Here is a 25,003-nt window from a genome sequence, read left to right as displayed (position 1 = left end):
TCTTTTAAGTTGCGTCTACCCACAACGTCTTCGAGCAGAGCCGTGGGCATGCTGCACGTCAAGGTTCCATCAAGCGCGCAAGTTGCGACTGTTTAGAGTCGGCGCGGGTAACTCGTATTGCGTTGGGGAAGTCGCGAAGAAGCGCGAAACCCGCGTCCATGAGGCCTCCATTGCAGCCTCAGCGCACACAATTTCCAGGTGCACAGAATTGCTCGCGGTGGGCTACGTTACATAGGCTGGGCAAAAGAAGCTTTGCTAAGCACGATGCCCAGCAATGACGGTGTGGCTTCTGCTTGGAAACCTCCGATTTCGCGGCACCGAAATTGCGCCTGTTGGGCCGATCGATGACCAAAAACGCCACAGTCACAAGAGTAGATCTGCTAGGAACATCAAACAAGCCTTCCTCTCTGTTGCAACATAACACTACAACAACAAGTCTAGAGATCTAACATAAGCACGAAACTGTAGAAGTTCGCCTCTAAAATCCTGTGCGATACGATTTTCTTTCACAGGCTGTGTTGTTCTTGTGTAATGCTGCCTACAACAAGGTCATGTTCCTGCAAATGCGGGGAAACCTGGTTCCTACTGATAACTGTGCCGTACCCGAATAGCCCCGTCGCGAAACGCCTCGTGATGGGCCTGTCCTGGTGCATATGAGTCGAAAAACCTGGGTCTGCCCTGTCTGTCAGTAGTCTTACTCCGCGGTTTGCCGCATGGGGCAATTGCCGCAACGTTCGGCTGCACGGCTCACTCCGAGATCCACAAACTGAGCCAGACTTCGGGAATTAGATATAGGTCGGTGTAGAAAGGATATAGCAGGTATACAATGCACTGTTGTAGATGCAATGCAGCCTCCTTCCTACATCGAAACCTGCCTGAAGGCACGCGCAATCAAATCCTGGCCGGCTTGTCACGGTCTTCGCTCCAAGGAGGACAATCTTTCTACCAATGCAACAAGTAACAGCATCCGCGGAGCCAGAATTATTGCAGTCTAGAGCCCAACTTGGCAAGTTCGGAGTTTCTGTTACATTCGGGCCGTCGGCATGTGCAAGACATTCGATAGTGCGTTCGACAGTGCTTCCAGAACTCCGCGTAGAGGCTATTGGGAACTTGAGTAGGAGCGGAGCCAAGCGGCTGAACAAGACGTCACGCAGAGCCGCACGCACATCACACTAGCGTGGGAGAGGCGACAGAGCTCGTCGTTGCCAAAAGCCACGTGTCGCGTGCGCGATGAGAAACATACTGCGTCGGCACACTGACGGGTGCATGTTGCATCAACTTGCATGGGAGCATTTGCAGTACCCCTCAGCCAGGACTGCTACTCTGCGCCGGAGCGGCGGGCATCCAGCGAGTCAGAAGCTGCGGTAGCGCGGTCCTCTGCTTTGGATCGGTCAGACTTCAAACAAGCATCTGTAGTCTGACAGCAACAGCCCGGGTAGTGAGTGCGTCTCACCAATATCCTGGCGTATCCGGACTCACCCAGTGCACCCTACGGACACCCTCACCCACACCATCCGTGCTAAGCGAGGCTTAAAGACTTGGCAAGAAACACCAAAGTCACAAAGCACTGCACTCTCATCACAACATTACAACTGGTTTAAGGTTGGTTCTTGAGGTAAGGACTAGTCAAGGTAAGGCTTAGACGTCAACGCGTGCGATGCAGGAAGTGGAGCTCCAAAGAAGAAGAGAGCTGTGAAGCTTGTAGCATGATTTTCGAGCGCTGCAGTCCTGAGGGCTAGGGATCTAATGGGAGCTGCGACGAGACAAGGCTTATGCAGGTTGCAAATAGAAGTTATAGAAGCTGCTAAGCGGTAGACCTTGTATAACATCAGAGACCATGTGTGTGCTTCAATTTGTCACTGTGCCTTGCGGGAGTGTGAGCTTCACGGGCTTTGCACCTTACGAGCGGGAAAACTTACCGCGCCCTCCAGTAACTTGTGTTGTGCACCCCAGTACACTCAATGCAGCCAAGTATGCTGTGGCTTAGTAGAGACTTGTATTGAATCTATTTTGTACTATCATTAGCTAGGCAACAGATATACTAAGCCTTGCGGAGGAGCAAGAGGTCGCGATCGCACAATAATGATGCACATATTAATAGGGAGTGGCAGTGGCTAAGTTAGCGGCTAAGGTGCCAGTAAAAGAGCTGGCTGCTGCCACGCAGCTTCGACAGCAAGTACAATTAGAGACCTCCTAGTCGCAGTAAAGGACTGTTAGAGACAAAAAAAAATAACAACGCGTATAAGTAATAAAAATAACAAGAGTTAAGATAGATATCTTCACGTTTAACGCATACTGTGTGTGGCCACGGCAGCCAAGGTGCGCTAAGTCCTTAGCTAAAGTTGTTGCATATGCTAAGTAAGACTGTAGAAGCTCCCTGAGATCTAATCTACACAGTAAACTAGCTATTCAGCTATCTACGTCTTAGCTGCATTGGTATACCGTGATTGAGCGTCCTGGGGTGCACGATACAACTTACTGGGGTGCACATTAAGAGTTCCCCTTACGAGCGCGTCAAACCAGCAGTAAGAATCTAAACAGGATGGACTGGCTGCTAATCAATCAAAGTCCACGACAGTGCATACATCTTGCTAGATCCCAGTGCTCTGCTGATCATATACCTCGGCAGTGACACCCAGCGTACCTGGAGCTGTGTAGTTGGTCCTACGATTGATTGACACGTAAAGAGCGTCGTCGAAGCCGGTGAGGAAGGTGTGAGTCTTGAAAATCTTCTGGAGGGAACTTATACAGCAAGGGGATCAAGCTTGAGGTGAACGGGTCCACGGTAATTTACATTTTCATCTCGCAACATCTCAGTGGACACGCAGTCTCGATACAGGCTTCTCCTCCACACGGTTGATTGTAGAACATCATCGAACAGCACCAACAACAACAAGCCCGCCATGAACGCCTCATACACCGCAACGCCCGTGCTTGCCGCCGGCAACATGAAAATCCGAAAAACGCCGAAAATAAAAACGCCTTGTGGTCATCATTAGGCGTGACGAACGTAAGGAGCAGAGCGCTCTGACACGGGCGGGAGTCCTCCAATGGTATCTTCTCAACGCAATGCGGTACATGAAGCATAAGTCCTCCAGGATGCTTTGATGACACCTCCGCGTACAAAATTTCCTTCCACCAAGAGCCAGTGCTGTGACTTAGTAGCCGTAAGGACGGCCTCCTGCGCGAGCCTCGTTGGCATCCCGCTTGAGCTGTTCGTACTCCGCAGCAAGGTCAGGAAACGCGACCAGGGCCTCTCGAGCAGGGAGAGGTATATCAGCGACGATCTTATCCCATCCGTTGTTGCGGCGACAGGTGATGCGGATGAGCTCGTGCATGCAATCAAGAGCGACCACGATCATCCTCCTGGTCCAGGCAGGGTCGAGACTGCCATTCGGGTTCTTGAGAGACTGGGTGTACGGGTTGATCAGTACAGTCCAGGCGAAATTCTGCTGCGATGGGTTGTCGGGGGTAGGTGCGCGCTGTCCACCACAATCCTTGCCGAGCTTGTAGAATGAAGCCCAGAGCTGGTCGAACTGCTGCGCGAACGGGTTAGTAGGTACCTCGTTGAAGGCGCTGGCGGTGTCGCGCTGACCCTGACGGAGGGCCATTTCCTGGACAGCGACAGACTCAGGCACGCCAGCCAGAGAGGAAGGTTGGGGAGCATGGTAGTTGTGAGCCACGGAAATGACGGAGCTAGTCGAATTTGTGGGAGCATGACGGGCAGTGCGAAGGGCATCGCGGTTGGCAGCGCGCACAGCAAAGCCGGTGTGAGTTGGTGTGCTGGAGAAACCGAAACCATAGGCGCGGGTCTGCTCAGGTGAGCCGTAGTGCTGGAAAGAAGAGTCAGCTCGGTCCGATGGAGAAAACAATATGCAAGGCGAGTCAGGCTCACATGCTGCTGTACCGTTCCCGAGTTGTTGTAAGTCTGAGCTTGCGACCTGGACGGAGCTGGCAGAAACACTGCTCTCTCACTGTTGGAGAAGCGGGAAGCAGAGCTGCCAGATGATGGTAGTGAGCCCGAAGAGGAGCTTCTTCCGTCATGTTCTGGTCCCGCAGTTGCCACCAGGGCCGCATAGGAGTTGGCGGTCTGCAAGTGCAACGCGGCTGGATTACGAATACGACTAGCATAGCTGCGCGAGTACTACGGCGCGCATGTGTCAAGAGTTAGTGAAACAATGACAGTCGGTGAAGTGTACCTGGTTATCCGACATGATCAATCCTTCTCTTGATGTAACGTGAAGTGTATGGTGAGAACAGTGAAGCAAAAAGGGAAGGCGTGATCAACTGGGCGGAAATAGCGGTGGTAGGAAAGTGGGGTGCGAGGAAAGGCGTTTGTTGTGACTTTAATGGAGGAAGGCGCGAGACGCGCCGCCAAGCCAAACGCATCACGAAAGTTTTCACGATAGCCTTTAGAAGCGCACCGCTGGAAAGCTTGGTACTCTTACCACTGCTACGGAGCGAGCTAAGTAAGCCTGGTGTGGGGCTAAACTGCTTACAAGTCATGAGAACGGTTCCAGCTCGACCAAGAGAAGAAGAGGGGACAAACGCGAATATAACTCCGCGGAGACAGAAGGTCGACATTCGGTTTGAAGGTATCGAGTGTAGATCAGGTTGAGTGGAATGACATAGAAAGCGAAAGACGTTCGTTTTGGTGCCCCCCCTGCTGAGCTGATGACAGCTTCGATCACAGTAGGAGAACCCGTAATCCGTGAAAGTGAACAGTACCGCAGAAAAGAAAGGAAAGCAAAATACAACTACAATACGAGCCCGTAGTAGATACTTCCAAAGTTCGAGTGTCACCACTAGGCGCACGATGGCCGATGGACGAGTCGCAGGTGTTCGTCGTGTTACCGTTTGCTCACCTTAGTATTGTCGTACATCTCGTCCTTTTACAAGACAAATCAGTAGCGCGCGGAGACCTTCTAGTCCACTCGTTGCGCCATGCTCCGCTCGGTGGCCTCCTTTGCCTGGATGTACTGGTACTTCAGGCGAGCAGCTCGGAGCTCTGCTTCGGCGACTTCGAGCTCAGCCTGTAGCTTCTGCACTTCGAGAGGCTCGTTGGACGCGCTCACAGCCTCTGCAATGTCAGAGCGAGCCAACGCGCCTGGAGTTGTGGAGACAGAAAAACGGGGGCGAGCACGCAAGGGACCGGTACGAAATTCTTCAATCTCGTCTTCGTCCGACTGGATAGCCCTGCTGGCGCGGCGTCCCGGAGTGCTGCGCTCGGCGGACTCGGAGATCCTGCTCCGCTTTTCTGCGTGCTTCTCCTTGCGGTACAGCGTGCCATCCTCGGCGCGGCGGAGACGACCTTCTGCAAGATGTTAGATCAAAAATGGCATCGGTTTTGCATCTGCAACCTACGCTTGCGAGGAAGCTGTAGGCGGGTCTCGTAAATCTCGTGGTTGCGCTTGCGACCACCCTTAGTACCCTTGGGAAACTCAGGTTCGTGCAATTCTTCGAGATACGAGTCGATGGATGACGTGGACGACTCGGCCTCAGACTGCGGTTCAGGCTCATCAGGGCGCTCGTAATCTCTCTTGATGTCTTTGATATCGTTGAGACGGCACCATGGGTGCTTCGCCTCGTGCGTGTCGACTTTGGCCCTGAGACGGTCCTGGAACTCCTTGAGATTGCCGCCGTTCAGGCGTGCAATAGACTTGAGATCCTTGAGGAATTGGACGCCCCAGTTGCGAGGATCGCTCTCAGTCTGGTCCTTAATGTGGTCACGGCGCTCGCAGTCCCATGCACGCATGCGGATGTCCTCAGGGATAATTTCGAGGACGGAGTCGACGTGAAAGGCAGAAGCGAGCGCAGGAAGGAGGCAGTTGACTAGATCCTGGGTATCTGCGTTCAGAGTTTCGAAGCGGCCCATGATGAATATTTGGAGAAAGCGTTGTGGTTCTGGATGTGAATCGTGATCCTGTTTTCGAAAGAGCGTGCCGTACAGATAGATGTCTCTTGGATCGAAGGGAAGAGGTGATGTGGAGAAGAGAGCCGTGCTTACCCTCTTGATCAGACCGCGCTTGTGGGAGATGCCTTGTACCGATTTGGGTCGACGCCGATTATGGTAGGCAGCGGGGGGAGGCTCCGTGGATCCTTGCGATATATATGCGCGTTGCGAGTGGCTAGCGTGAAAGTGCCATCCTGTCAGTGAGACTGCTTGACGTTTGGTGAGGCGCACATTCTGGAGCGAGTGAAGGTACTGATGGCCGCTGCTACGAATCCAAAGCAACCTGCTCTTGATTACGATCCTCTAATCCAGTCGCAAGTAATCCAAGCAGGTGATGAAAGGTTCACCAGATGGCGGTATTCGGTGTTCAAGTCTCAAGATGGTATCTCCAAATGCACCTGAAGATACCGAGCGGAGTAAATCAGCATGCCCCGGTATTCACTGGTTTGCACCTTTACCTTGGCGGCGGTAAATAGCTCGAAAACGTTGAAGACGCTGTGGAAAGTGGTGGCCAACACGACCTGTGCCGCCGGGCCAGGTGCGCTTTCATACTGTGCAAGCGCATCTCATAATTTTTCAAATACGACGCTGCCTTTCAAGAGAATTCATATTGCGATGCCGAAATGGCGATGAGATTGGTTCGATGGAAACACTGATGTAAACACCTCTTGAACGCAACCATTCGGCGCGTCGCGGCTCGACATTCCCCAAAACCCGCGTAAGCCTTCCCACTCACGCATCCAACGACCACCACCAGGCCCACGTCACCACACCCGCAACAAAAGCACACAACGATGTCAAAGCACGCAACTACACCAAAGCACACAACAATACCAAAGCACACAACAATACCAAAGCACACAACAATACCAAAGCACACAACAATACCAAAGCACACAACAATACCAAAGCACACAACAATACCAAAGCACACAAACACAGCACCTCCATGGCGCAAAAGCGCGCACACCCCGACAGCATCCCAGACACATTCCACTCCTCAAAAATCACTGAGCAAACATCAAGTTTCAAAGCCGTATTCTCACCAACCCTAAGCGCAACCGCACTGCAACGGCTCCCAGAATTCCTCAGCGCAACACACCGCATATCTGCATATCGCGTGCGCTCGCGGCAAAAAACGCTAACTTCCTCAACGCACCTATTCGACACGGCTCACGATGACGACGGCGAGTCCTGGGCCGGCGGCCGTCTGGCGCGCGTGCTGCACGACACGCAAGCCGAGGGCGCCGTCGTGGTAGCGCGCTGGTACGGCGGTACTAACATCGGGCCTGTGCGGTTCACGTGCATCGAGAAGTGTGCCAAGGAGGCGATTTGGAAGTGGAAAGTCGCGACCAATGCGGCGGGGGAGGAGGAGCGGAGCAAGAAGCAGAGGGCTGGCGAGGAGGCGAGGAGGAGCGAGCTGGTTCAGGAGTTGGAGCGGAGGGATCGCAGCATCACGGCGCTGAGGGGGCTGTTGGCGGATAAGAAGGCGACGCTGAGTGGGGACGTGGTTGCGCCGCTTCACTTGTTGAAGCCGGTGGAGTACGGGAAGATGGGGCTTGATGTGCTCAGGAGGCTGGATAAGGCGAGGGATGCGACGATTGGGGCCATCTTGACGGAGATGGACAAGGTTGACAAGGAGCTGGAGAGGGTGTTGTCTAGGCAGTAGTTGTGTAATGTACAGTCGTAATGTACAGCCTCACTCGATTCCTCCGTCCAGCAGCACCCCCTCTTCTAGTGGCTGAGATTCCCCCGTCCCTTGACCAGTCTGCGCATCAACAACTTCCGCCCCTTCTTCGTCCTCAACCGGCTCAGAAAGCCATGTCGGCGCTTCCGCACAATATGCGAGGGGTTGTACGTATCGCGCGGTCCGCAGCGAATCTGCGTGCCCGCAAAGGCCGGCGAGGCCGAAATCTTGGCCATCACGTCTAGCGTCGCCGAGCATGGTGTCGAGGGGGCGGCTGATGATAGAGCGCCAGGCGCGAGCGTGGATGGCGAGCAGGATGGGAGCAGCGGGCGGCGCGCGGTGAGGAGGGACATGTTGCGGAGCCTGGGCTGTTAGCGTCCGTCGTACTTTTGGAGCTGGAGGCGTACTGCTTGAGGGGCGCGGGCGCGAGGCCGCGCAGGCAGCGAAGGGCGTTCATCGCTGGTCTTTCCGGCGTGCGACGATGCAGCGGTGCGGTGTGGTGCAGTCAGTGCGGTGAGGTGCGGTGTGCTCAAAGCACCTCCGAGGAAAACGGCGCTAGTTAAAAAGTTCCACCACCCTCACACCAATCCACCCACACCACCCTCACCACCCTCACCACCCTCATACTCCCACCCCCACCACCAAAATGCAAGCCGAGACGCCCCCGCCCCACCGCCTGCTATCCAGCACCCCCATCCCCACCGCCACCGCCGCAACGATACTGCAATCCTACCTCACCCACTCAGAAGCACACGCGCACCTGCACCCAGACGCGCTGATCACGCCGACGGGGGTATCCTTCAGCTCGCACGGCGGGCCCGCGGGGGGTGTCGTGATGCACAACCTGCGGCGCGTCGCGGCGGGGCTGCGCGGCGAGGTTTTGGAGCCCGAGGCGACGCCGGAGCCCGAGGTGGCCGAGGTCGAGGAGCGATATACCGGACGAGGGCAGGGCAAGGGCAAGGGCGAGGGCGAGACGCGCGCAGACGAGACGGGTGGGGAAGTCGAGTGGCAGGACAAGGACGTGTATGAGCGGGAGCAGGGCGGGACTGAGATTGGCGAGGTGGGCGAGCGGACGAATGTCGTGGCCGAGGGGGGCGAGGAGCCGGGCGTTGAGGCCAGCGGGAAGCGCGGGGGGGAGGCGCTGGACAAGGAGGCGCGCAAGCGGGCGAAGAAGGAGAGGGATGCGCTGCGCAAGAGGGAAAAAGAGCAGAAGAGGAAGGAGGACGCCTGAGGTGCAGCGACGACACCATCCGCATGGCGTCAGGGATTGCATTTTTTCTACGGTCCAAACATAGGTCCAACCACCAAAAGCGCCTACAGCTCGGTTCCCGAGGCCTTCACCGCCTTGTCCTCGTCCTTGGCCTTCTCCGACGTAATCTTCTCGCTGCTGGACCAGTTCATAGCCCGGAGGCGCTCCGTCAGGATCGGGTGCGAGTGGTGGAACGACGAGTAGAACCAGTCGGCGTCCATCGAGGACAGGTTCTGGATCTGCAGCTTCAGCAGCGAAGCACCGAGCTCGGTGCGGTAGCCGAGATTGACAGCAAAGGCGTCTGCAAAAAGTTAGCTGGAAGCCCCAGGGGCACCATGAATCAATGAGAAACGTACCAGCCTCGTACTCCATCTTGCGCGTCCAGAAGTTCATGCCCAGCTTGAAGAGCGCATCCGTCGGCGACAGGATCTCGTTGAACAGGATGAAGCCAATCATGTTCGGCTGCTCCCTGTGGAAGCCAAAGTCGGCGAAGAGCGAGCGGTTGTCGATGAAGACAGAGAACAGCGCGAACGTGTAGAACAGGTGCGCCTGGGCAATGAACAGCAGCCGCGACGTGTGGTTCATCTTCCAGTGGCCGAGCTCGTGGCCCAGCACAGCCTCGACCTCCTTCTCTGAGCTCTTCTCGAGCAGTGTGTCGAAGATGACAATCTTCTTCTTGCCGATCCACGGCAAGCCCGTGAAGTAGGCGTTGCTGTGGGCGCTGCGCTTGCTGCCGTCGATGACCTGCAGCTCGGCGAGAGGGAAGTTGAGCTTCGTCGCCAGCGCCTCGACCGCGTCCTTGAGCGTGCCGGGCGGGAGCGGCTCGAGCTTGTTGAACAGGGGCACGATGAGGATCGGGTACAAGGTCATGCCGAGGATCTGGACGCCGAGCATGAAGACCCACAGGTAGTAGAAGAAGCTCTGGCCCGTCTTGCGGATGATGGCCAGGAACGCGCTGCCGATGGGAATGCCGAAGGCGAGGCCGAGCGCCTGGCCCTTGACCATGTCCGCGACCCACGTGCTGAGCGTCATCTTGTTGAAGCCGTACTTGTCCTCGAGCACAAAGTGGTGGTAGTACGAGAAGGGCAGGCCGACGAGCGTCTCCGCCCACGTCATCAGGTAGATGAACAGCAGCGAGCGCGGGATCTCGCCAGAGAGGCTGACCGGGGCATAGCGCACCACGAGCGAGCCGGCGACGCTCCAGAGGATCGGGTAGACGTTGAAGTAGAGAGTGGCGATGTGTTTGGCCTGGTTGAAGAGAGCCGAGACGAGGCTGAACTGCGCCTTTGCGCGGCCGTACGCCTGGACCTGTTAGCCGCACTGCACACTTTCACCGCCGCCTGCTGCACATTGCCTACCTGGGATTTGTCGAAAGTCTGCTGGTCAATCTCCTTGTCCAGCGCCTTGGGCACCGTCGTGCGCTGCAGCACGCGGTACTGGCGGAAGAGCAGCCAGTTCTCGAGCGCAAACTCGGCGAGCGAGAAGCCGACGACCAGCTTCTTCCAGGGGAATAGCGGCCGGTCAAGCCAGCGGGCCAGGCGCTGCAGGAGATCCTGGATCATGATGCGTGAGGTGTTCGAGGAACGGAGCCACACGAGCGAGTTGAGGACACTTTCCGCGGCGTGACTTTGTAGGGCTGAGGTGGAGACGCGCTAGTCACTAGTGGTGGAGACGCGAACCCGTCCACGCCCTGAACATGCTGCTGGTTCCACACCCAACAAACGAGTCAAGTCGCGTCAAGTCGCGTCAAGACGCGTCAAGACATGGCCGCCTCTGCGCAAAGCAGCTCCCATTCAGTTCCCAGATGGCAGCCTGGAGGATACAGGCATCGGCCCGAGCTTCACAACACGCCTTCAAGGCATGACGTGATTACAGCATTGTTCTACGACACGACAACAAGATATGGACATGACAAAGATCGAACCCTGCAGACCAAACACCAGCGCTCAAACAACATAGTACCGCCCAACGCCCTGTCGTAACCGTGCGACATCTACGAATCGAAAATCGCCCCGTACGCTGGAATCCCTCTCGCCTCCATATCATACACCACCTTGGTCGTAAACTTTTTGTTGCTGATGATGCACACCGCCTCGGCCCCGCTCTCCTTCCACAGCCGATACGCCATCAGACTCATATCCGGCTTGCCCATGGTCCTCGTGTTGTGGATGACAGCATGCGGATCCGTATCGAGCACGCTGTCGACGATTTCCTTGCCAAACGTCTGCTCCGGGTTCGGCGCCGTCCACAGGATCCGCGCCGGCACCTTCTTCGCCAGGATCACGGCCAGACACGGGCCGATGCCTGAGCCCGTGGCCACGAGCACGACGGACCGGAACAGCGTCGCGATGCGCAGCACGCCGCACGTCGGGATCCCGCGGACCCATATGTGCGACGGCGCCCGCTCGATCTGGCGCCCGGTGAAGTCGCCCGCGCGGCTCACGATCAGCGAGAAGCCCGTCGCGTGCGGGTTTGCAGCTGTTACGGGGTTTGTAATGGTCGCGAAGCCGTGCCAGTCTGCGAGCGGGCGCTCCGCCAGCCGCACCGCGGTGCCGACTACGGGTGTCGTGTAGTCGAACCACAGCCGCACCGCGTGGCTGGAGAGCACCTCGGAGCGGACGGGCACTTTTTTCAGGTGTACCCAGGGGAAGATGACGGCTGCGGTGGCGACGCTGATCAGCCACACCGGAGGCGAGTGGAGGTAGGCTGACGAGGGAGCCGTGTTGGGGCTAAGATCTGTGGATGCGAGGAAGATCTGGACCCAGAGGAGGATCAGCGCTGTCCAGCCGCCGAAGCGGTGGCTCGTTTCCCACATATTGTGGTACTTGGCGCGGATGCTGGGGTGCGACAGGGAGCCAATGGCGATCAGCAGAACCATGATCAGATACGAGAGGACCAGGACGGCTGTCGAGACGCTCTGTGACGAGTCTTCCGTGGCTACCTCCACCGTAGCCGTGATTGTAAAAATGGTGAAGAAGACGGTTGCCGCAATCGCGCACCCGCTGTGGATCCCTCCGATGTGGAAGATACGCGCGCAGTGTCGTCGAATCGCAAGCGGGAACCACGTCGGAACCGAGCAGAAGACAGTGAAGAGCAGATTAACAACGGGCTCGGAGCGCATCAGCACCGCCACGCAGAGGTTGGACGCCGCAGCCGTAGCGAGATCACCCAGCACCCGTTGCCCCAGGGCAATCTTGCGGTGCAGAATGAATCCCGCCACAGCCAGGTTGGCCATGAGCACGACGGAGAAGAACCGCCGATACAAGATGAACGCCCTGTGTCGGACCCATCGTTGGCCGTGCAGCCCGCGCTTCTGCGGCAGCGCATCTGCGACTTCGGGGAACCCTTCTTCGACGGCGACCGATCCCTTTTCGATGTCAATGATGCTCTTCGACGAGTCTGAAGTCGGTGTCGAGATCGCTGTCGCGACGGATCTTGACTCCTTCTCGAAATCCAGACTTTGTCCGTGCGACAAAGCTAGTGGGGGTGGATAAAGTCCGACGTCGGACGTAACGGAATCCATCGGCACGGCTGTGGTTATGGTTGTGACAGAGTCTGCTCGGCCGCGACGGCCGGCGGCCAGATCGCGAAGAGCGATTTTATCAACTTTGCCGTTGGGGGTGAGCGGAATTGCACGGACGAAGTGCCAGCGCGTCGGGATGGAGTAGTAGGGCAGCGCATGTTTGACCGCGGCGACCAGATCCTCTTCCTCGATGGGTTTTGAGGCGGCATAGAATGCATGCAGACCGTCGTCGATTTTCAACGCGGCGGCTCTTGAGATGCCGTCGTAATTCTCAATGGTAGCGGACACACCGTCCAGTTCAACTCGGAAGCCCTGGATGGAGTGAGAAGATGCGCAAAACGAGACATGGCTTTCCTTACCTTGATCTTGACCTGGTCATCACCTCGGCCGAACGTCTCCAGCGACCCGTCCTCTCGCCATCGAACGATGTCGTTGGTGTTGAACATCACAGACCTAACACAGTCAGTATGTGTACCGCGGACACTAGCAAAGACTCACCCGTCGTTTCTAAACTTGTCGAGCTTGTAGCGCTCTGATGTCAACTTCGGCAGGTTGATGTAGCCCCGGGTTACCCCTGCGCCTCCGACCCACGCAGACCCCTTTTCACCGAGTGCGACTGGGTTTTCGTATTCATCCAGAATGTAACATGTTGTGTTGGGGAGCAGCTTCCCAATCGACAGCGCAGCACCCGGCGTGTGCCGATGCGCTGAGTTTAGAATCGTGATCTCAGTGGGGCCACAGATGTTGTAGAAGCAAGTGCCTTCTGCCCACTCATCTGCGAGACTAAGAGATGCATGTCAGTACTCGGCGTATGTCAGCTCGGACTGTAGCTCGTACCTCTGCGGACAGGGTTCGCCTCCGGTCACCACCGTCTTGATGTTCAGATAGTCTGCTCTTCTGTACTTGGAGAGGATGGAAGGCGTCGATATCAACGTGTCAATCTGCAGGTACTTAGTAGGGTGCAATCGTGGGTGTTGGCGAATCTTAACGCACCTGTCGCAGTGTGGCATCCCATCTCGAGCCTCTCATGTACAAAGTGCCGCCATTCATGAGACACGCGAGGATCTCCCACGCTCCCATGTCAAACGCCACGCTCAAGACCGAGCCGACCTTGGACCCTAGCCGTATGCCGAGATTGGCGGGCTCGAGTAACAGGGCATTGGTGACGTTGGCGTGCGAAACATCAACGCCCTTTGGCGTTCCTGTGCTTCCTGACGAGCATGTTAGCCGTGACAATGACGTGTTGACGAGTGCTAGATCGTACCTGATGTGTAGATAGCATAGCATCCATCAGTAGAGATGCAATCGATAAACGGCCGTGCGGGCGACTGCTCGAAGTGAGCGTCGAGAGCAAGACACGTGACGTGCGCGCCTAGGCCAGCAAACTTCTCGATGCGCGACTGAAATCTAGGCAAGCAGAGGATATGGTGCGCGGCGGTGTCGTTGAATATGTGGGCTAGTTGCTTGTCCGACGCCACGCCACCGTCAATTGGGACGTATTGGCAGCCTGCTTTCAAGATGGCGAAGATGCCTATGAGCATCTCCAGGGACCTCGATACTACCAGGCAGACTCGCTCCGTTGGCTGCAACCCGGACGCGAGAAGATGGTTGGAGAGTCGATTCGCCGCAGTGTCCAGCTGCTGATATGTGAGGACTTTGTCCTCGAAGACGGCTGCAAGTGCATCTGGATTAGCATCGACTTTGCTCTCGAAGGCTTCGTGAACCTTCGAGTGAGGAGTTAGTTGATGAGCGCCTTGTCCGAATCGGGAAAGAGCATCTTGATCTCGGAGGGCAAGGTCAGAGAGACCCTCGAGATGCTTGAACTTGGCCATAGGGCTTTCAATGCGAAGAAGAACAGGTGAAGGATGATAAATGAAGCACTGCATCTGTAGCTCCGGCCAACATGTCATTTATATAGCAGCTCCGGTACTGCCGGCGAGTTGGCAAAGCTCCAGCTCGTGTATCATCGCTGATTCTGTGACTTCCTGCTCTTACTGCTGCTACCAGGATCTAGATTAATTGTAACCAGGGTGTAGTCCGGAGTCGTACCAGACAAGAAGTTGTGAAGACACAGATGCTCAGCGGGGTACGCAAACAGTGATCCATCCTTTGGGCACGGACGAGACCAACGTTCGTATTCCAAAGACATCTGCTGTTGGAACAGGAATACCTGTCACATCCTGCGGGACCATCTCAATTCCGGCAACAGCACCGCGTGTAGTTTTGGATGTGACTGGGATCCACCGCGTGCCATGATTCCTAAGTCCCCGGGGTATGTGTGAGCATGAGATCGCACAGGATAAATAGATGCGTTCCTCAGCTTGTGAAACGTTCATAGCATCCAACATCATCTAAACCCATCGGCCAGACACAATGACACAATCAGGGCTCATCGTATTGAGCAGGGAGGGCAATGTGGCCATAGTGAAGCTAAACCGACCAGAGAAGCGCAACGCATTATCGCAGGAGCTGATAGATGAACTGATCGAGGTACTCTCCGAAACGGACAAGGACGCATCGGTTCGCGTTGTCATTCTTACTGGCAGCGAGCAGGGGCCTTTCTCTGGTACCTTTGTCATCCGCAGGATCGAAATGTGCTTGCTAACATGTTCCTGCAGCTGGGGCAGACCTTGCGGAATTGGCCCACATCTCCACAGCGCAAGCCTTCCAACGTGGGTGGCTCAAGGATCTGAACGATTCCGTCGACAGCTTCCGCAAGCCTATCATTGCAGCTGTGCGAGGCTTTGCTGTAAGCACGCTACAGGACGTCTTTAAATATGCTACTAACCATGGGTAGTTTGGCGGGGGCTTCGAACTTGCACTGCTCGTAAGATAGCGTCGTGGCGAGCGTTGCTGAGCAATAGCTGACAGAGATGTGACCTACCTATAGTGCGACATGATCTACGCTGCAGTGGATGCCAGATTCGGGTTTCCGGAAATCAATTTAGGCACAATACCCGGCATGGGAGGCACGCAGCGCTTGAGCAAGACCGTTGGAAAGCAGAAGGTACGGAATCGGTTCCGACGTGATCCCTTTGAAGTCCTAACCTGCATTGCTTTCCGAGCGCTTAGACTGACCGGTCTTTAGGCCCTTGAAATGATATTAACTGGGTTGCCTGTCACCGCTCGAGAGATGGAACAGCGAGGTGTCGTCAATAAAGTCGTTGACGGAGACGTCCTTGAGGAAGCCCTCCGTGTTGCCCAGCTCATCGCGGCGCGTTCGGCGCCTGCGCTAAGACTTGCCAAACATGCAGTCAAGACAGGTAACAAGGCGTTGAGCATCTACTCCAAGGATCTGCAGCTGACGGAAACAAGCCGAAAATACCACGTTGGAGGCGGGATTGGCAATTGAGCGGGCCTCGTATTACGGGAGTTTCTCTTTTGTGGATTGTCGCGAAGGAATCGCAGCATTCCTAGAGAAGCGACCAGCCGCCTTCCTTGAGGATTGAGCAATGAAACAGCTCCGTAGCGGCATCGGTCCTTCTGCAGTGCTCGTACAAGCGTGTCGTTGCTTGCTGGGGCTGGTGTGGCGCTACGAGCTTCCAAATGGAGTGGGCGGCAAATCGGAGGATCCACTTTCCATCCGATAAAATCCAGGCGCAGCAGATATGCTACTTGACATTGATGTATATATGCAAAATGGAAGAGATCGCTGTGTTTGACTGCTGCGCCGAGTTGTGTATGAGGTTATCGAGGAGAACGGCAAAAAAGCATGAGGTGTTGGGGGAGTGGAAGACGCGATTCACGCACCTACCGGTATGACGTGAACCCCCATCAAAACCTAGCAGAGGAAGGAGCAGCCTCAACCCCTGCCCCTCTTCTAATAATCAATGCAAGCGATTCTCCGCATAACTGGCGTGATAATTACGCCATTCGCCTGCAATGCAAGAACGGGCTAGTGTTTAAGCACCTGCCTTGCCGTACTAAGTGCCGGGTTTCGTCACCTATCTCAGTAGGTGTGTAGGCAATTATGTCAGTCTGTTTTGAGCACAATGAAACCGATGGCCGACCCCGGATAGCACATGCCCATCCCGTGTGATCGCGGGCGGTCCCGTAGCAAAACCATCTGCCGTGCGTCCTTACGCCCTATAGCATTTAACCCTCGAAGATAATGACTGCCTATTCACATGGTAGCCACGTGTTTATGACGTGCAGCAGTCGATCACAAATAACAGAGTTCGAGCAGCTGAGCAGAGGAATCTAGGAAGGTGATCACTGATGGGGTCGCATAATCAACATTAATCGCCAAGACTCGTGGAGTGAGGTCCATTGGCTGGTACTTCTCCGGCGAGTTTGTGCAGCTGCCTCACTCTCGACAATCTATGTGATATTCGGTGTTATCTCACATGCTGTGGAAATCAGGAAGATAAAACATAGCGATTTGGTATGTACGCAGAACTTCACAATCACTCCAATAAATTCATTGTCCTCTCACTCATAGCCGCCCCTGGGAACATGTGCAATGTTCCTGATGTCTTTCGTCTCAATGCGACCCATTCCCTTGTACATGTCATGGCGATCGATCAGGCTGTTCACTGTCGTGGCAGGCACAACATAGTCTTGCATGCCGTCACTACTGACAGTTTTAATCTGCTCGAGCTCGTTCTGGTCGAATGTCGCGCTACTCGGGCTATCCACTGATATCTTCGGGGCCTGTCGCTCAACGCTGCCCGTTACGTTGATAGACAGGTTGTGCAGTCTCGAGTCCAGATCCAGTGCCGCTGGTCCGCTTGGGATCTCGCCAACACTCTTGGATCGTGTGGGCTCAAGGCTGTGGAAGCCGTCCTTAGCAGCTACGTCCAGCATCTCGTTCTCTGGTACAGATAGAGAGCGCACCGGGTCCTCCGGGAGGCTGTTCGATTGCTCCTTCTCGGCCTTGTGACTCTTTGACCAGGACTTGAACTTGAACGCGCTGAGCCATCCGGGTCGCTTCTCTTTCTGACTGTTGTAGCTGTTCTTCTTGCTGTTACTCGGGCGCCTTTGAGGACCGTAGACACCCTCCGCAGCCAACTGAATAGCAGTCTTCTCTTCCGGGCCAGTCGAGCCTCTCTTTTGAGTTGTCTGGGTTGCCTCTAGATGAGCTCTTACCTCGTAGTCTGACTTTCGTCGTGCACCTGCTGCACCGCCCATTGGGGAGGCCCCAAGAGACGACCGGCGATTTGCGATAACCGTCTCTCTGAGCTCCTCAGTCAAGTACAGTAGCGCCCTGTCAGCAACTTCGATGTACTGTGGGTAGTTGGCCTCACAAGCCTCACGGATGAGGCGCAGCTTCTCCCAGTCCTGTTGTATGATAGGGCCCGAAAGTTCCGGATGCCATGCCATTGATCGGATGTCGCTCTTCATTCCACGATCAACCTGCTCATTGACGCCTAGCAGATCTATCAACCCGTCCACTTCGGCACGAACAGCCTTGACAAACTCACCGAACTTGGCGGTGTCTTTGACTGTCCAATGGGTTGTGGTTATGCTCATGTTTCGTTTGATATTTGCACGAGCGCCGCTTTGTCTGACAAGGTCTTGCAGCAATCCATACTTCTCGCGGAAAGCCTCCATGCGGTTCGTGTCCAATGCAGGATGCTCGAGCATGTTGAATCGCTTAGGGCTTTTCAAGCCATACCTCTCCATCAACTCGTCTCTTGACAGGTGGCCCGGGCGACCAGCGATCTCGTTCAAGGCTTTCCGGATCTTTTCATGAATGGTGTCGTTGTCTAGACGATCATCTCTCACGCCGAAGTTTACGGGAAGATGTGGGTCCGGGTTCGTGATTCCTGGCTGGCTTGGGATCATGTGCCTGGCGATGGTCGCAGGTGGGGCTGAGATCCCGACTGCATCGCCAAAGATGAGCAGTCTGCTCTGCTGCACACCTAATTTTGCTAGCGCGACCCTCTGCGCATGGTCGCTCTCCTTTGAAGGATGGATGAGATTGAAGGCCTCGACACAAGTACTGAACTGCGTTGCAAGCGAGAATACTTTGTCTAAGATCTGCGCTTTTGTCGGCCCAGGCGCATCGCCCTCGATCCTATCGGTGGTCGCTTTGGAGCTCATTGTGGGGCGAGGTGCTACAGCTTTGCAGCTAGTGGTGATAAACTTCGAACGATCGCAGAGAAAGAAGGAGAATTGATTCAAAGATAAACAGAAAATAGCTCCCCGCGAAGCTAAAGCAGTATCTGTCGAATTTCTGTGCGCATGACGTCTGAGGAGCTGATCCAAGCTTGATCAATGGCTGCGTTGAGTGTGGCGCAGAAGCTGCACCCAAGAAGCGAAGGTGCGGGGCAGCCGATCAATCACTGCTGAAAGGCTTTTTACCAGCGCTTCAATTCGTGATCTTAGTGTTATAACACCAAACAAGCTTCACTGCCCTAGTTCCGCGTGCGGAGTCGATCGTCACCGCCATATGCTGTGGCGCAACACGTGTAAATCAGGTTGGTCACGCATGCTTTGCTGCCGGCTGTCGGCAGGAGGCTGCGAGAGGATTCGCAGCCTCGAAGCAGAGAATCTCACTGCAACTTTGTCACCGGAGCGCCAATATTTACCAAGGGCATGCAACAGACATCGTGCATTAGGTTGAGGAGCCGGACCGGCGATCATAGACGGTGAACAGCCGCAAGCCGGCCTCTATGGCGTTGGGGACCGTGAGTGTGTTCGGTTGTGGCCAAAGGCAGAACGGCTTTTGTTGTCATCGAATGGCATGAGCCAACAGAATCGATTCAGCGGAAGGGGTATCTGAAAACAAACAAAACATGCCAATCAACTAAGGGAGAGGCCTAGAAAGTAGTCGCTTTCGTGAAAGCAGTAACGTTGTGTCGTCCCAGTCATGCTTGAAGCGTCAGATATGGGAGTACGGTGCTTTGCCGTGCGACTTATCCTCGCTGACGCTTGCGACAGTGCTCCTGTCACCGTTGCTGGTCGTTTTGACGAGATTGTCGTCTACGCTGAACTCTGATCTGACGAGGATGCCGCTGGGACTACGCCCACGCGTGATTACTCTGCACTCCTTCGCCTGCATGGTAGCTCCAGCCTTGATAGTCACGAAGCCCTCCTCGCTGTCGCGTTCAGCGTCTATCATGGCATCGTCGGCACCCCGTATACGATTAGAGACATCAGCAGATTCATGCGGCTTGTCGCTTCGCCATGTGAGGTGGTAAGATCTATTGGGTTTTGTTGTTGCTTTCCGTGAGCGACCAAAGAAGGGACCGAACAGTCCGACGAAAGGACCTCGGAGCATAGGCAGGCAAGCACAAACAATCCCCGCGTTGGCCTCGATCACTGACCAGATTGTGGCTGGAATAGGTCCCCAGGTGGGATCAGGATCGCTTGCAGATGCTGCAATTGTAGTTGCGCGATAGATGGATGCGAATGTGACGCTGCCTCCCGTTAAATATGCCATCTAGAATTACCTAGACTATACTTACAAAGCACCCGTACCAAAGATCAAACAAATACCGAGCTTCTCCGCACGGCCCATAGAGAGTTTTACAATCTTCGGTATAGGTAGTAAAAGCAAAGCGAAGTCGGTGGAGATCTGTATAGTGGCATAGGATATCCACCAAAGCTCATTCTTGAAGCATCGAAAGCCCGGAATGCTTCTGTCCCAAAAAGCAGAAATCGGCGTACACTGGAAAATGGTCGCAATGATGAAGGCGAGGCTAGAAGCCACGATCCAGGCGTTCATGACATGGCAGGCGACGCGGAACGAATTGCTGGACACCGCAAAGATCCTGTAGTACAGAGAGGCGATCGAGATCTTGTTGAACATCAGAACGACCTTGTACACGATATTGGCACCATAGAACCACTTCCGGGCGATCATGCGCGTGTCGGCCTCAAGCGTCCTCCAACGTCGACCATAACCATACACAACAGCTGAGAAAAGCGTCAGAATTGAGAAATACCTTGTCGCTGAACTGAACCTACCTTGGCATTCTGTCAAAGAAAGCAGACCCGAGAAGATCAATGCTGCGATGATCATGTAGTCATCCGTCCCCAAGCCGCTTCTTTTGACGAGCCTCTGTAATAATCGCGCGCCTACAAAGACCGCAGCAATCGCAACTGCGAGCACTGAAGTAAGCCACAAGCCCCATCCTCGCTGTACAGGCCCCTCAGTACCAAGACCTACAATCGTCGTCATCGCTGAGGCCCAGTCGAACTTCGATGTTGATGTTGTGGGGTACCGGCAGTATCATAAATGTCAAGTCCAAAGGAGACATGGGCGACATCAGAGAATCCATAAGCATCATGGGCATTCTCTCTCATATAAGATCGAAGGACACTATCTCCTAGTCTTGCACGAGCAAGGTCGGGAGCAGATCAATTGCTGGTAAGAGTCGAAGCGAAAGCAACATAACATGGTATATCGGACCACGATAGTCGCGTAGCGAATAAGCAAATGTGTATGAGATTTCCCCTCCGTACTATTCCCGGAATGTGGCCGTGGATGCGGCAGCACGGCAGCGCGCTGGTCGACAGCCCGTGTTCAGGCGCATTGCGGCATAGCCACCGAGATGAAGACTACATTGTAACATTATGTACCTAGTCCTGTCGATCAGGATGAGCCTCGAATTGGGCGACTGAAACTCTGCGATAACCCTTACAAAATCGGGTGTCATTCAAGCCGAGGCTGAATACAAATGCTCCGGTTCAACGGTGCATGTCCTGGACTCGAGCGTTCAGGAACAGTCGCTGTCAAGCGGAGGAAACGGAAAGCTTGCGATCATGGTGGGAAGGAGCAATTTCGGAAAAGTCTCCGCACCGCACAGGCGAATCAAGAAACGGTCGACCCGTCTTGACGGGAAGCGAGATAAACCTTCTCTCCGCCTTGGAAACACAGCGTCCGATATTTCCGAGGCTCACGTGCCTTTACGGAGCTGAGATGACAGCGAGGCTGGCGTGTTAGGGTTGGTGATTTGACCGTGAACTGGCTGTTGTAGCAGACAACAGCATCTGCGGTTCGGGAGAAACGCCACCACCCGCTAGCTTCTACCGCACTCCGGAATGGCTGCCGCAACACGGTCACCGCTAAGTGGCGAGTAGCATCCCAGTCCCACCCGCTGTCTCCCAAAAAGCGTATTGGTTGCCGCTAGATCGCTCGTGGGCCGTCCCTTCAAGAGTGCAGTACTCCCGCTGCCGTGGGTTGGTCGAGTTCAGCACTGCCGATTCAACCTGACAAGATGCAGCTTCTTATTCTGACCGTCGCTGCCGTAGCTACGTTGCTCGGTTCGGCGGCCGTTGCAGATCAAGTGCAACCAAAGGTGCAAACGAGCACCGGCGGAACAATCATCGGCCATGGAGTATCGAACAAGACCAGCGTCACAGAGTTCCTGGGCATCCGATATGCCGAAGCGCCAGTCGGCGAGCTGAGATTCGCAGCCCCTAAGAGATACGTGGCGCCTCAAGACCTTATCTTTGAGGCCTCGGAGTGGGTGTGTAACTGCTTTTCTACTCGATCTATGGCCTGTGCTAACGAAACTAGTCAGCGTATGTACTTCCAGACAATTTAGTGTATTTCATGTTGATACTGAAACAGCGATTGTCCGTCAAACAAGCCACCAGTCAGCGCATTCCCCAACTTCACGCAGCCTTCTGGTTTGCGTGTGTGGAAGAATTTCGCAGCTCAGAATAGCAACCCTGTATCTGAAGATTGCCTGAAGCTCAACATTTGGACCAAGAACGCAGGCAACACCAAAGCAAAGAAGCCAGTCTTGGTGTTCCTCCACGGGGGACGTAAGTATCTCGTTGCGAGTATAAGACAACAATGATTCCTGATGCATTGTAAAGGTTTCCAGATTCCCGGTCCGCACAGCCCACTGTACAGCGGTCAGTATTTGGCTGATAGTCAGGATGTAGTTGTGGTCACGCCCAAGTATACACCCAGAGATATTCCAGCATGAAGCTTGGCTGACAAAGAACAGCTACCGCCTTGGTATGTTTGGCTTTTCAGGCGCTCCCGGTGTAGAGGCAAATGCTGCGCTCAAAGATCACCGCGCTGCTGTCGAGTGGGTGCGCGACAACATTGCGGCATTCGGTGGTGACCCATCACGCATTGTCATTTTCGGCCAGAGTGCTGGAGGTGCCAGTGTAGACTACTGGTCATTCGCCTGGAAGAAAGATCCAATCGTCGCTGGACTCATTCCCATGTCTGGAACTTCACTCAGTTTCTTGCCCAACACACCTGATTATGCTGGGACCCTGTGGTACAACGTCTCGCAAACAGTTGGCTGTGGCGGACCTAAGGATGATGCCGCCACTGTACTATCATGTGTTCGAACCAAGGATACCTCGGTTCTTCTGGCCGCTGCTGCGAAGGTTCCCGCGCTTCCTACTCAGGCGCTGGCTCAGGCAACTTTCCACCCAACTGTAGACAACATCACCGTCTTCGCAGACTACCAAGCCTTGGCCGGATCCGGGAACTTCGCTAAGATTCCTCTCTTGACTGGCAATGCTGACCAGGAAGACGGATGGTACCGAATCTCAGGCTGGGCTGCTAAGCTGAACTTCACCAATGCTCAGTGGGATCTCTTCACTGAACGCGGCTTTACCTGCCCGGTTGCACTTTCGACCAAGTACAGGATCCAATATGGCGTGCCCACCTGGCGTTATCGCTACTTCGGCGACTTTGAGAACCTCCGCCTGTACAACTCAACTGCTGGTCTGAGTCCCAGAGGTAGCGCTACTTACCACGGAGTCGACCTGAACATTATTTTCGGAACTGCGACAGACAACTCAGGTCTCGCTAATACTGCTGCGCAGGACGCTACCATCAAGTACGTTCAGGGAGCGTACGCGGCATTTGCCCAGAATCCAAAGAAGGGCCTGACACAGTACGGATGGCCTGCTTACGAGGAGACTGGTAAGATCTACTCTTATCGTTTCGACAATGATGCTAACATCTGTCCAGGCAAAACTCTTGTTGGACTTGCCTACAACAACAGCCCAAAGCCGACATTCTTCGAGGCAACTACGTATGACAAGGCTTGCCCTCCGAAGAACGATCCTCTTCCTGGACGCGGAGCTTTCTAGAGAGAGCTTGACTCGCTGTACAATATGTAGCACAACAACACTAATAGCTGATACACCACCTGCACGCGCAATATCTGATCCCAATCAACATCTTTGAGCCAGCACTTAGCGCATGGTCGCGAGTGCTGAGACACGACTCATTTGTCCCGGTAGGCCGGCTCCATAGTATCATCCGGTAATTGCACTCGGGATGGCATAGGGGGGGGGGGGGGTAGGTAGGTAAGAGTAGTATGGGTGAATTGGTGTTCGCGGGAATGACGCGCTATGTAGGTGCGAACGAACTTTTGACGTGTTACCGGTAGTTACTGTAACTACGAAGTACAAGCCTTTTTGGGATCGCTGCATGGCCTCTAACCAATGGGAACAGCCAAAGATCACTATCCAACTCATGTCAAACACGGGAAAAAAATATTACCCCACCTTTGACCTCCGTATCTTCCTGGCGACTTCACATGTCTGTCGCTTGTGACAGGCCCTTTTTTATCAACAGAGAGAGCTGTTTCCGAAGGCGATCATCAATCTTCACTTAGCATGAGCACTTCGATCGGCGCATGGACATTTGGTCCTCTAGCAATGGCCTTCCCTGCGACTGTACTTCCGAACATTGGGTTCTGGAGTGTGAGCAATGGAACATGGGAGTACCAGATCCAGCTGTCATGGCCGTTGAACTGGACTACTCCTCTTGAGAATTCCACGGTCGAGACTATGTATGATATGCCATATTTGCCCACCACCTAAGGCAGTGTTCTGTTAAAGCATTGGTAAGCTAATTTACTAAGTTATATCCTCGATGGCAACGCCCAGGGCCTCCCAGCAACCGAAGCGGTCCGCGGTCACCGGCCAGTAGAGTTCAACCAACCAGACATCATCACCGTACCGATTGGCGATCCTGAGACAATCGAAGACTCGCCCTACAGTGCATAACGCTACAGCGACATGCAGCCGCCAGTCTGCTCTACCTGTCAAGTTCCCACGATCCCCGGTGTCCCATCCAATGCCGACGACCTAATCTCTTTCATCGACACTACGCTGCACCCATGGGTACAGACAGAGGTTTCCAAAGCCGCTATATTTGACAGAGACGCGCTGTTCGGTCATTCATTCGCCGGCTTGTTCGTTCTGTATACCCTGACCGTGCGACCTGATCTCTTCGACACGTTTCTCTCCGCTTCGCCTGCGCTGTACTGGAACGGCGATTACGTCTTCAATCACACCGACTTCCTCGCGCTGCTCAAAGCTAACGCTACATCCGTGAGCAACGGTACCAAGCCGGCGTTGCAGCTCAGCCGTGGCGGGCTCGAGCAATACCCGAAACAGAGACGGAGGGAGACAGATGAAGAGTTTGAGTTCAGGAAGAGCATTCTTGTACCGCAGAGGATGACCAATCTCACGGATACACTTTATTCACAGCTCGCTGGTAGTCCATTACTGAGGGATGTTGAGCTCAGCGTATTCCCAAACAGCTATCATATAACGGTGGGCGGTGCTGCCTTCAGTGACGGAATCGACTACTTCCTTGACTGGTGAGTCACAAATTCGTATGCGGCTTGAAGGAGTTCGTGGAAGGGTGATTGC

The 25,003-nt window shown here is 54.7% G+C and overlaps 12 protein-coding genes across 12 annotated transcripts; 5 read left to right on the top strand and 7 right to left on the bottom strand.

The window, feature by feature from the left end:
• Positions 1-3,158: 3,158 nt before the first annotated feature.
• M421DRAFT_4301 (uncharacterized protein) lies at positions 3,159-4,214 on the bottom strand (the record flags this gene model as incomplete). Its single annotated transcript, XM_033594621.1, has 3 exons — positions 3,159-3,833; positions 3,896-4,144; positions 4,200-4,214. 3 exons carry the CDS (start codon positions 4,212-4,214, stop codon positions 3,159-3,161), a joined length of 939 nt encoding a protein of 312 aa, XP_033450119.1.
• A 711-nt stretch (positions 4,215-4,925) lies between these two features.
• M421DRAFT_4300 (uncharacterized protein) lies at positions 4,926-5,875 on the bottom strand (the record flags this gene model as incomplete). The annotated part of the gene is made up of 2 exons (XM_033594620.1): positions 4,926-5,314; positions 5,365-5,875. 2 exons carry the CDS (start codon positions 5,873-5,875, stop codon positions 4,926-4,928), a joined length of 900 nt encoding a protein of 299 aa, XP_033450118.1.
• A 720-nt stretch (positions 5,876-6,595) lies between these two features.
• M421DRAFT_419636 (uncharacterized protein) lies at positions 6,596-7,853 on the top strand. Its single transcript, XM_033592200.1, is given in 2 exon segments — positions 6,596-6,755; positions 6,774-7,853. 1 exon segment carries the CDS (start codon positions 6,903-6,905, stop codon positions 7,620-7,622), a length of 720 nt encoding a protein of 239 aa, XP_033450117.1. The 5' UTR covers positions 6,596-6,755; positions 6,774-6,902; the 3' UTR covers positions 7,623-7,853.
• M421DRAFT_131070 (uncharacterized protein) lies at positions 7,655-8,191 on the bottom strand. Its single transcript, XM_033587382.1, has 2 exons — positions 8,051-8,191; positions 7,655-8,003 (listed from the first exon to the last, which is right to left on the bottom strand). Exons 1-2 carry the CDS (start codon positions 8,095-8,097, stop codon positions 7,688-7,690), a joined length of 363 nt encoding a protein of 120 aa, XP_033450116.1. The 5' UTR covers positions 8,098-8,191; the 3' UTR covers positions 7,655-7,687.
• Positions 8,192-8,250: 59 nt separating this feature from the next.
• Positions 8,251-9,190, top strand: M421DRAFT_419634 (uncharacterized protein). The gene has a single exon (XM_033592199.1). It carries the CDS (start codon positions 8,287-8,289, stop codon positions 8,869-8,871), a length of 585 nt encoding a protein of 194 aa, XP_033450115.1. The 5' UTR covers positions 8,251-8,286; the 3' UTR covers positions 8,872-9,190.
• On the bottom strand, positions 8,472-10,486 carry M421DRAFT_419633 (CaaX prenyl protease). Its single transcript, XM_033592198.1, has 3 exons — positions 10,248-10,486; positions 9,246-10,191; positions 8,472-9,190 (listed from the first exon to the last, which is right to left on the bottom strand). Exons 1-3 carry the CDS (start codon positions 10,449-10,451, stop codon positions 8,955-8,957), a joined length of 1,386 nt encoding a protein of 461 aa, XP_033450114.1. The 5' UTR covers positions 10,452-10,486; the 3' UTR covers positions 8,472-8,954.
• A 396-nt stretch (positions 10,487-10,882) lies between these two features.
• Positions 10,883-14,244, bottom strand: M421DRAFT_60225 (nonribosomal peptide synthetase 12; the record flags this gene model as incomplete). Its single annotated transcript, XM_033595767.1, has 6 exons — positions 10,883-12,724; positions 12,772-12,865; positions 12,911-13,195; positions 13,250-13,353; positions 13,406-13,623; positions 13,677-14,244. 6 exons carry the CDS (start codon positions 14,242-14,244, stop codon positions 10,883-10,885), a joined length of 3,111 nt encoding a protein of 1,036 aa, XP_033450113.1.
• A 518-nt stretch (positions 14,245-14,762) lies between these two features.
• Positions 14,763-16,308, top strand: M421DRAFT_419630 (enoyl-CoA hydratase). Its single transcript, XM_033592197.1, has 6 exons — positions 14,763-14,978; positions 15,031-15,161; positions 15,210-15,239; positions 15,303-15,419; positions 15,501-15,675; positions 15,728-16,308. The coding sequence occupies exons 1-6, from the start codon at positions 14,786-14,788 to the stop codon at positions 15,859-15,861; spliced, it is 780 nt and encodes a 259-aa protein (XP_033450112.1). The 5' UTR covers positions 14,763-14,785; the 3' UTR covers positions 15,862-16,308.
• Positions 16,309-16,843: 535 nt separating this feature from the next.
• Positions 16,844-18,457, bottom strand: M421DRAFT_100298 (pathogenicity protein LopB; the record flags this gene model as incomplete). The annotated part of the gene is made up of 2 exons (XM_033586500.1): positions 16,844-17,354; positions 17,391-18,457. The coding sequence occupies 2 exons, from the start codon at positions 18,455-18,457 to the stop codon at positions 16,844-16,846; spliced, it is 1,578 nt and encodes a 525-aa protein (XP_033450111.1).
• Positions 18,458-19,436: 979 nt separating this feature from the next.
• On the bottom strand, positions 19,437-20,528 carry M421DRAFT_37861 (uncharacterized protein; the record flags this gene model as incomplete). Its single annotated transcript, XM_033589837.1, has 3 exons — positions 19,437-19,776; positions 19,825-20,275; positions 20,327-20,528. Coding segments are annotated over 3 exons (993 nt in total), but the record flags the coding sequence as incomplete, so codon positions are not given.
• A 733-nt stretch (positions 20,529-21,261) lies between these two features.
• On the top strand, positions 21,262-23,640 carry M421DRAFT_419627 (cholinesterase precursor). Its single transcript, XM_033592196.1, has 6 exons — positions 21,262-21,831; positions 21,882-21,886; positions 21,936-22,132; positions 22,187-22,271; positions 22,321-23,258; positions 23,307-23,640. The coding sequence occupies exons 1-6, from the start codon at positions 21,580-21,582 to the stop codon at positions 23,426-23,428; spliced, it is 1,599 nt and encodes a 532-aa protein (XP_033450109.1). The 5' UTR covers positions 21,262-21,579; the 3' UTR covers positions 23,429-23,640.
• A 361-nt stretch (positions 23,641-24,001) lies between these two features.
• Positions 24,002-24,955, top strand: M421DRAFT_4290 (uncharacterized protein; the record flags this gene model as incomplete). Its single annotated transcript, XM_033594617.1, has 3 exons — positions 24,002-24,135; positions 24,208-24,344; positions 24,396-24,955. 3 exons carry the CDS (start codon positions 24,002-24,004, stop codon positions 24,953-24,955), a joined length of 831 nt encoding a protein of 276 aa, XP_033450108.1.
• Between the last annotated feature and the right edge of the window lie 48 nt (positions 24,956-25,003).

Source organism: Didymella exigua (genome assembly GCF_010094145.1).
Source record: "Didymella exigua CBS 183.55 unplaced genomic scaffold M421scaffold_10, whole genome shotgun sequence".
In the NCBI taxonomy this organism is placed as follows: domain Eukaryota; kingdom Fungi; phylum Ascomycota; class Dothideomycetes; order Pleosporales; family Didymellaceae; genus Didymella; species Didymella exigua.
Note: the sequence above shows the minus strand (reverse complement) of the source record. Positions and strands in the feature narration are given on the sequence as shown.

Coding starts and splice junctions, on each gene's coding strand:
- M421DRAFT_419636 (XM_033592200.1), top strand. CDS start 6,903: ATGGCGCAAAAGCGCGCACACCCCGACAGCATCCCAGACACATTCCAC.
- M421DRAFT_131070 (XM_033587382.1), bottom strand. CDS start 8,097: ATGAACGCCCTTCGCTGCCTGCGCGGCCTCGCGCCCGCGCCCCTCAA. Junction 8,004..8,050: donor CTCGCGCCCGCGCCCCTCAA/GCAGTACGCCTC, acceptor CTAACAGCCCAG/GCTCCGCAACATGTCCCTCC.
- M421DRAFT_419634 (XM_033592199.1), top strand. CDS start 8,287: ATGCAAGCCGAGACGCCCCCGCCCCACCGCCTGCTATCCAGCACCCCC.
- M421DRAFT_419633 (XM_033592198.1), bottom strand. CDS start 10,451: ATGATCCAGGATCTCCTGCAGCGCCTGGCCCGCTGGCTTGACCGGCCG. Junction 10,192..10,247: donor AGACTTTCGACAAATCCCAG/GTAGGCAATGTG, acceptor TAACAGGTCCAG/GCGTACGGCCGCGCAAAGGC. Junction 9,191..9,245: donor CAAGATGGAGTACGAGGCTG/GTACGTTTCTCA, acceptor AACTTTTTGCAG/ACGCCTTTGCTGTCAATCTC.
- M421DRAFT_419630 (XM_033592197.1), top strand. CDS start 14,786: ATGACACAATCAGGGCTCATCGTATTGAGCAGGGAGGGCAATGTGGCC. Junction 15,162..15,209: donor CAGCTGTGCGAGGCTTTGCT/GTAAGCACGCTA, acceptor AACCATGGGTAG/TTTGGCGGGGGCTTCGAACT. Junction 15,420..15,500: donor AGACCGTTGGAAAGCAGAAG/GTACGGAATCGG, acceptor ACCGGTCTTTAG/GCCCTTGAAATGATATTAAC.
- M421DRAFT_419627 (XM_033592196.1), top strand. CDS start 21,580: ATGCAGCTTCTTATTCTGACCGTCGCTGCCGTAGCTACGTTGCTCGGT. Junction 22,133..22,186: donor GGTGTTCCTCCACGGGGGAC/GTAAGTATCTCG, acceptor TGCATTGTAAAG/GTTTCCAGATTCCCGGTCCG. Junction 23,259..23,306: donor GCCTGCTTACGAGGAGACTG/GTAAGATCTACT, acceptor ACATCTGTCCAG/GCAAAACTCTTGTTGGACTT.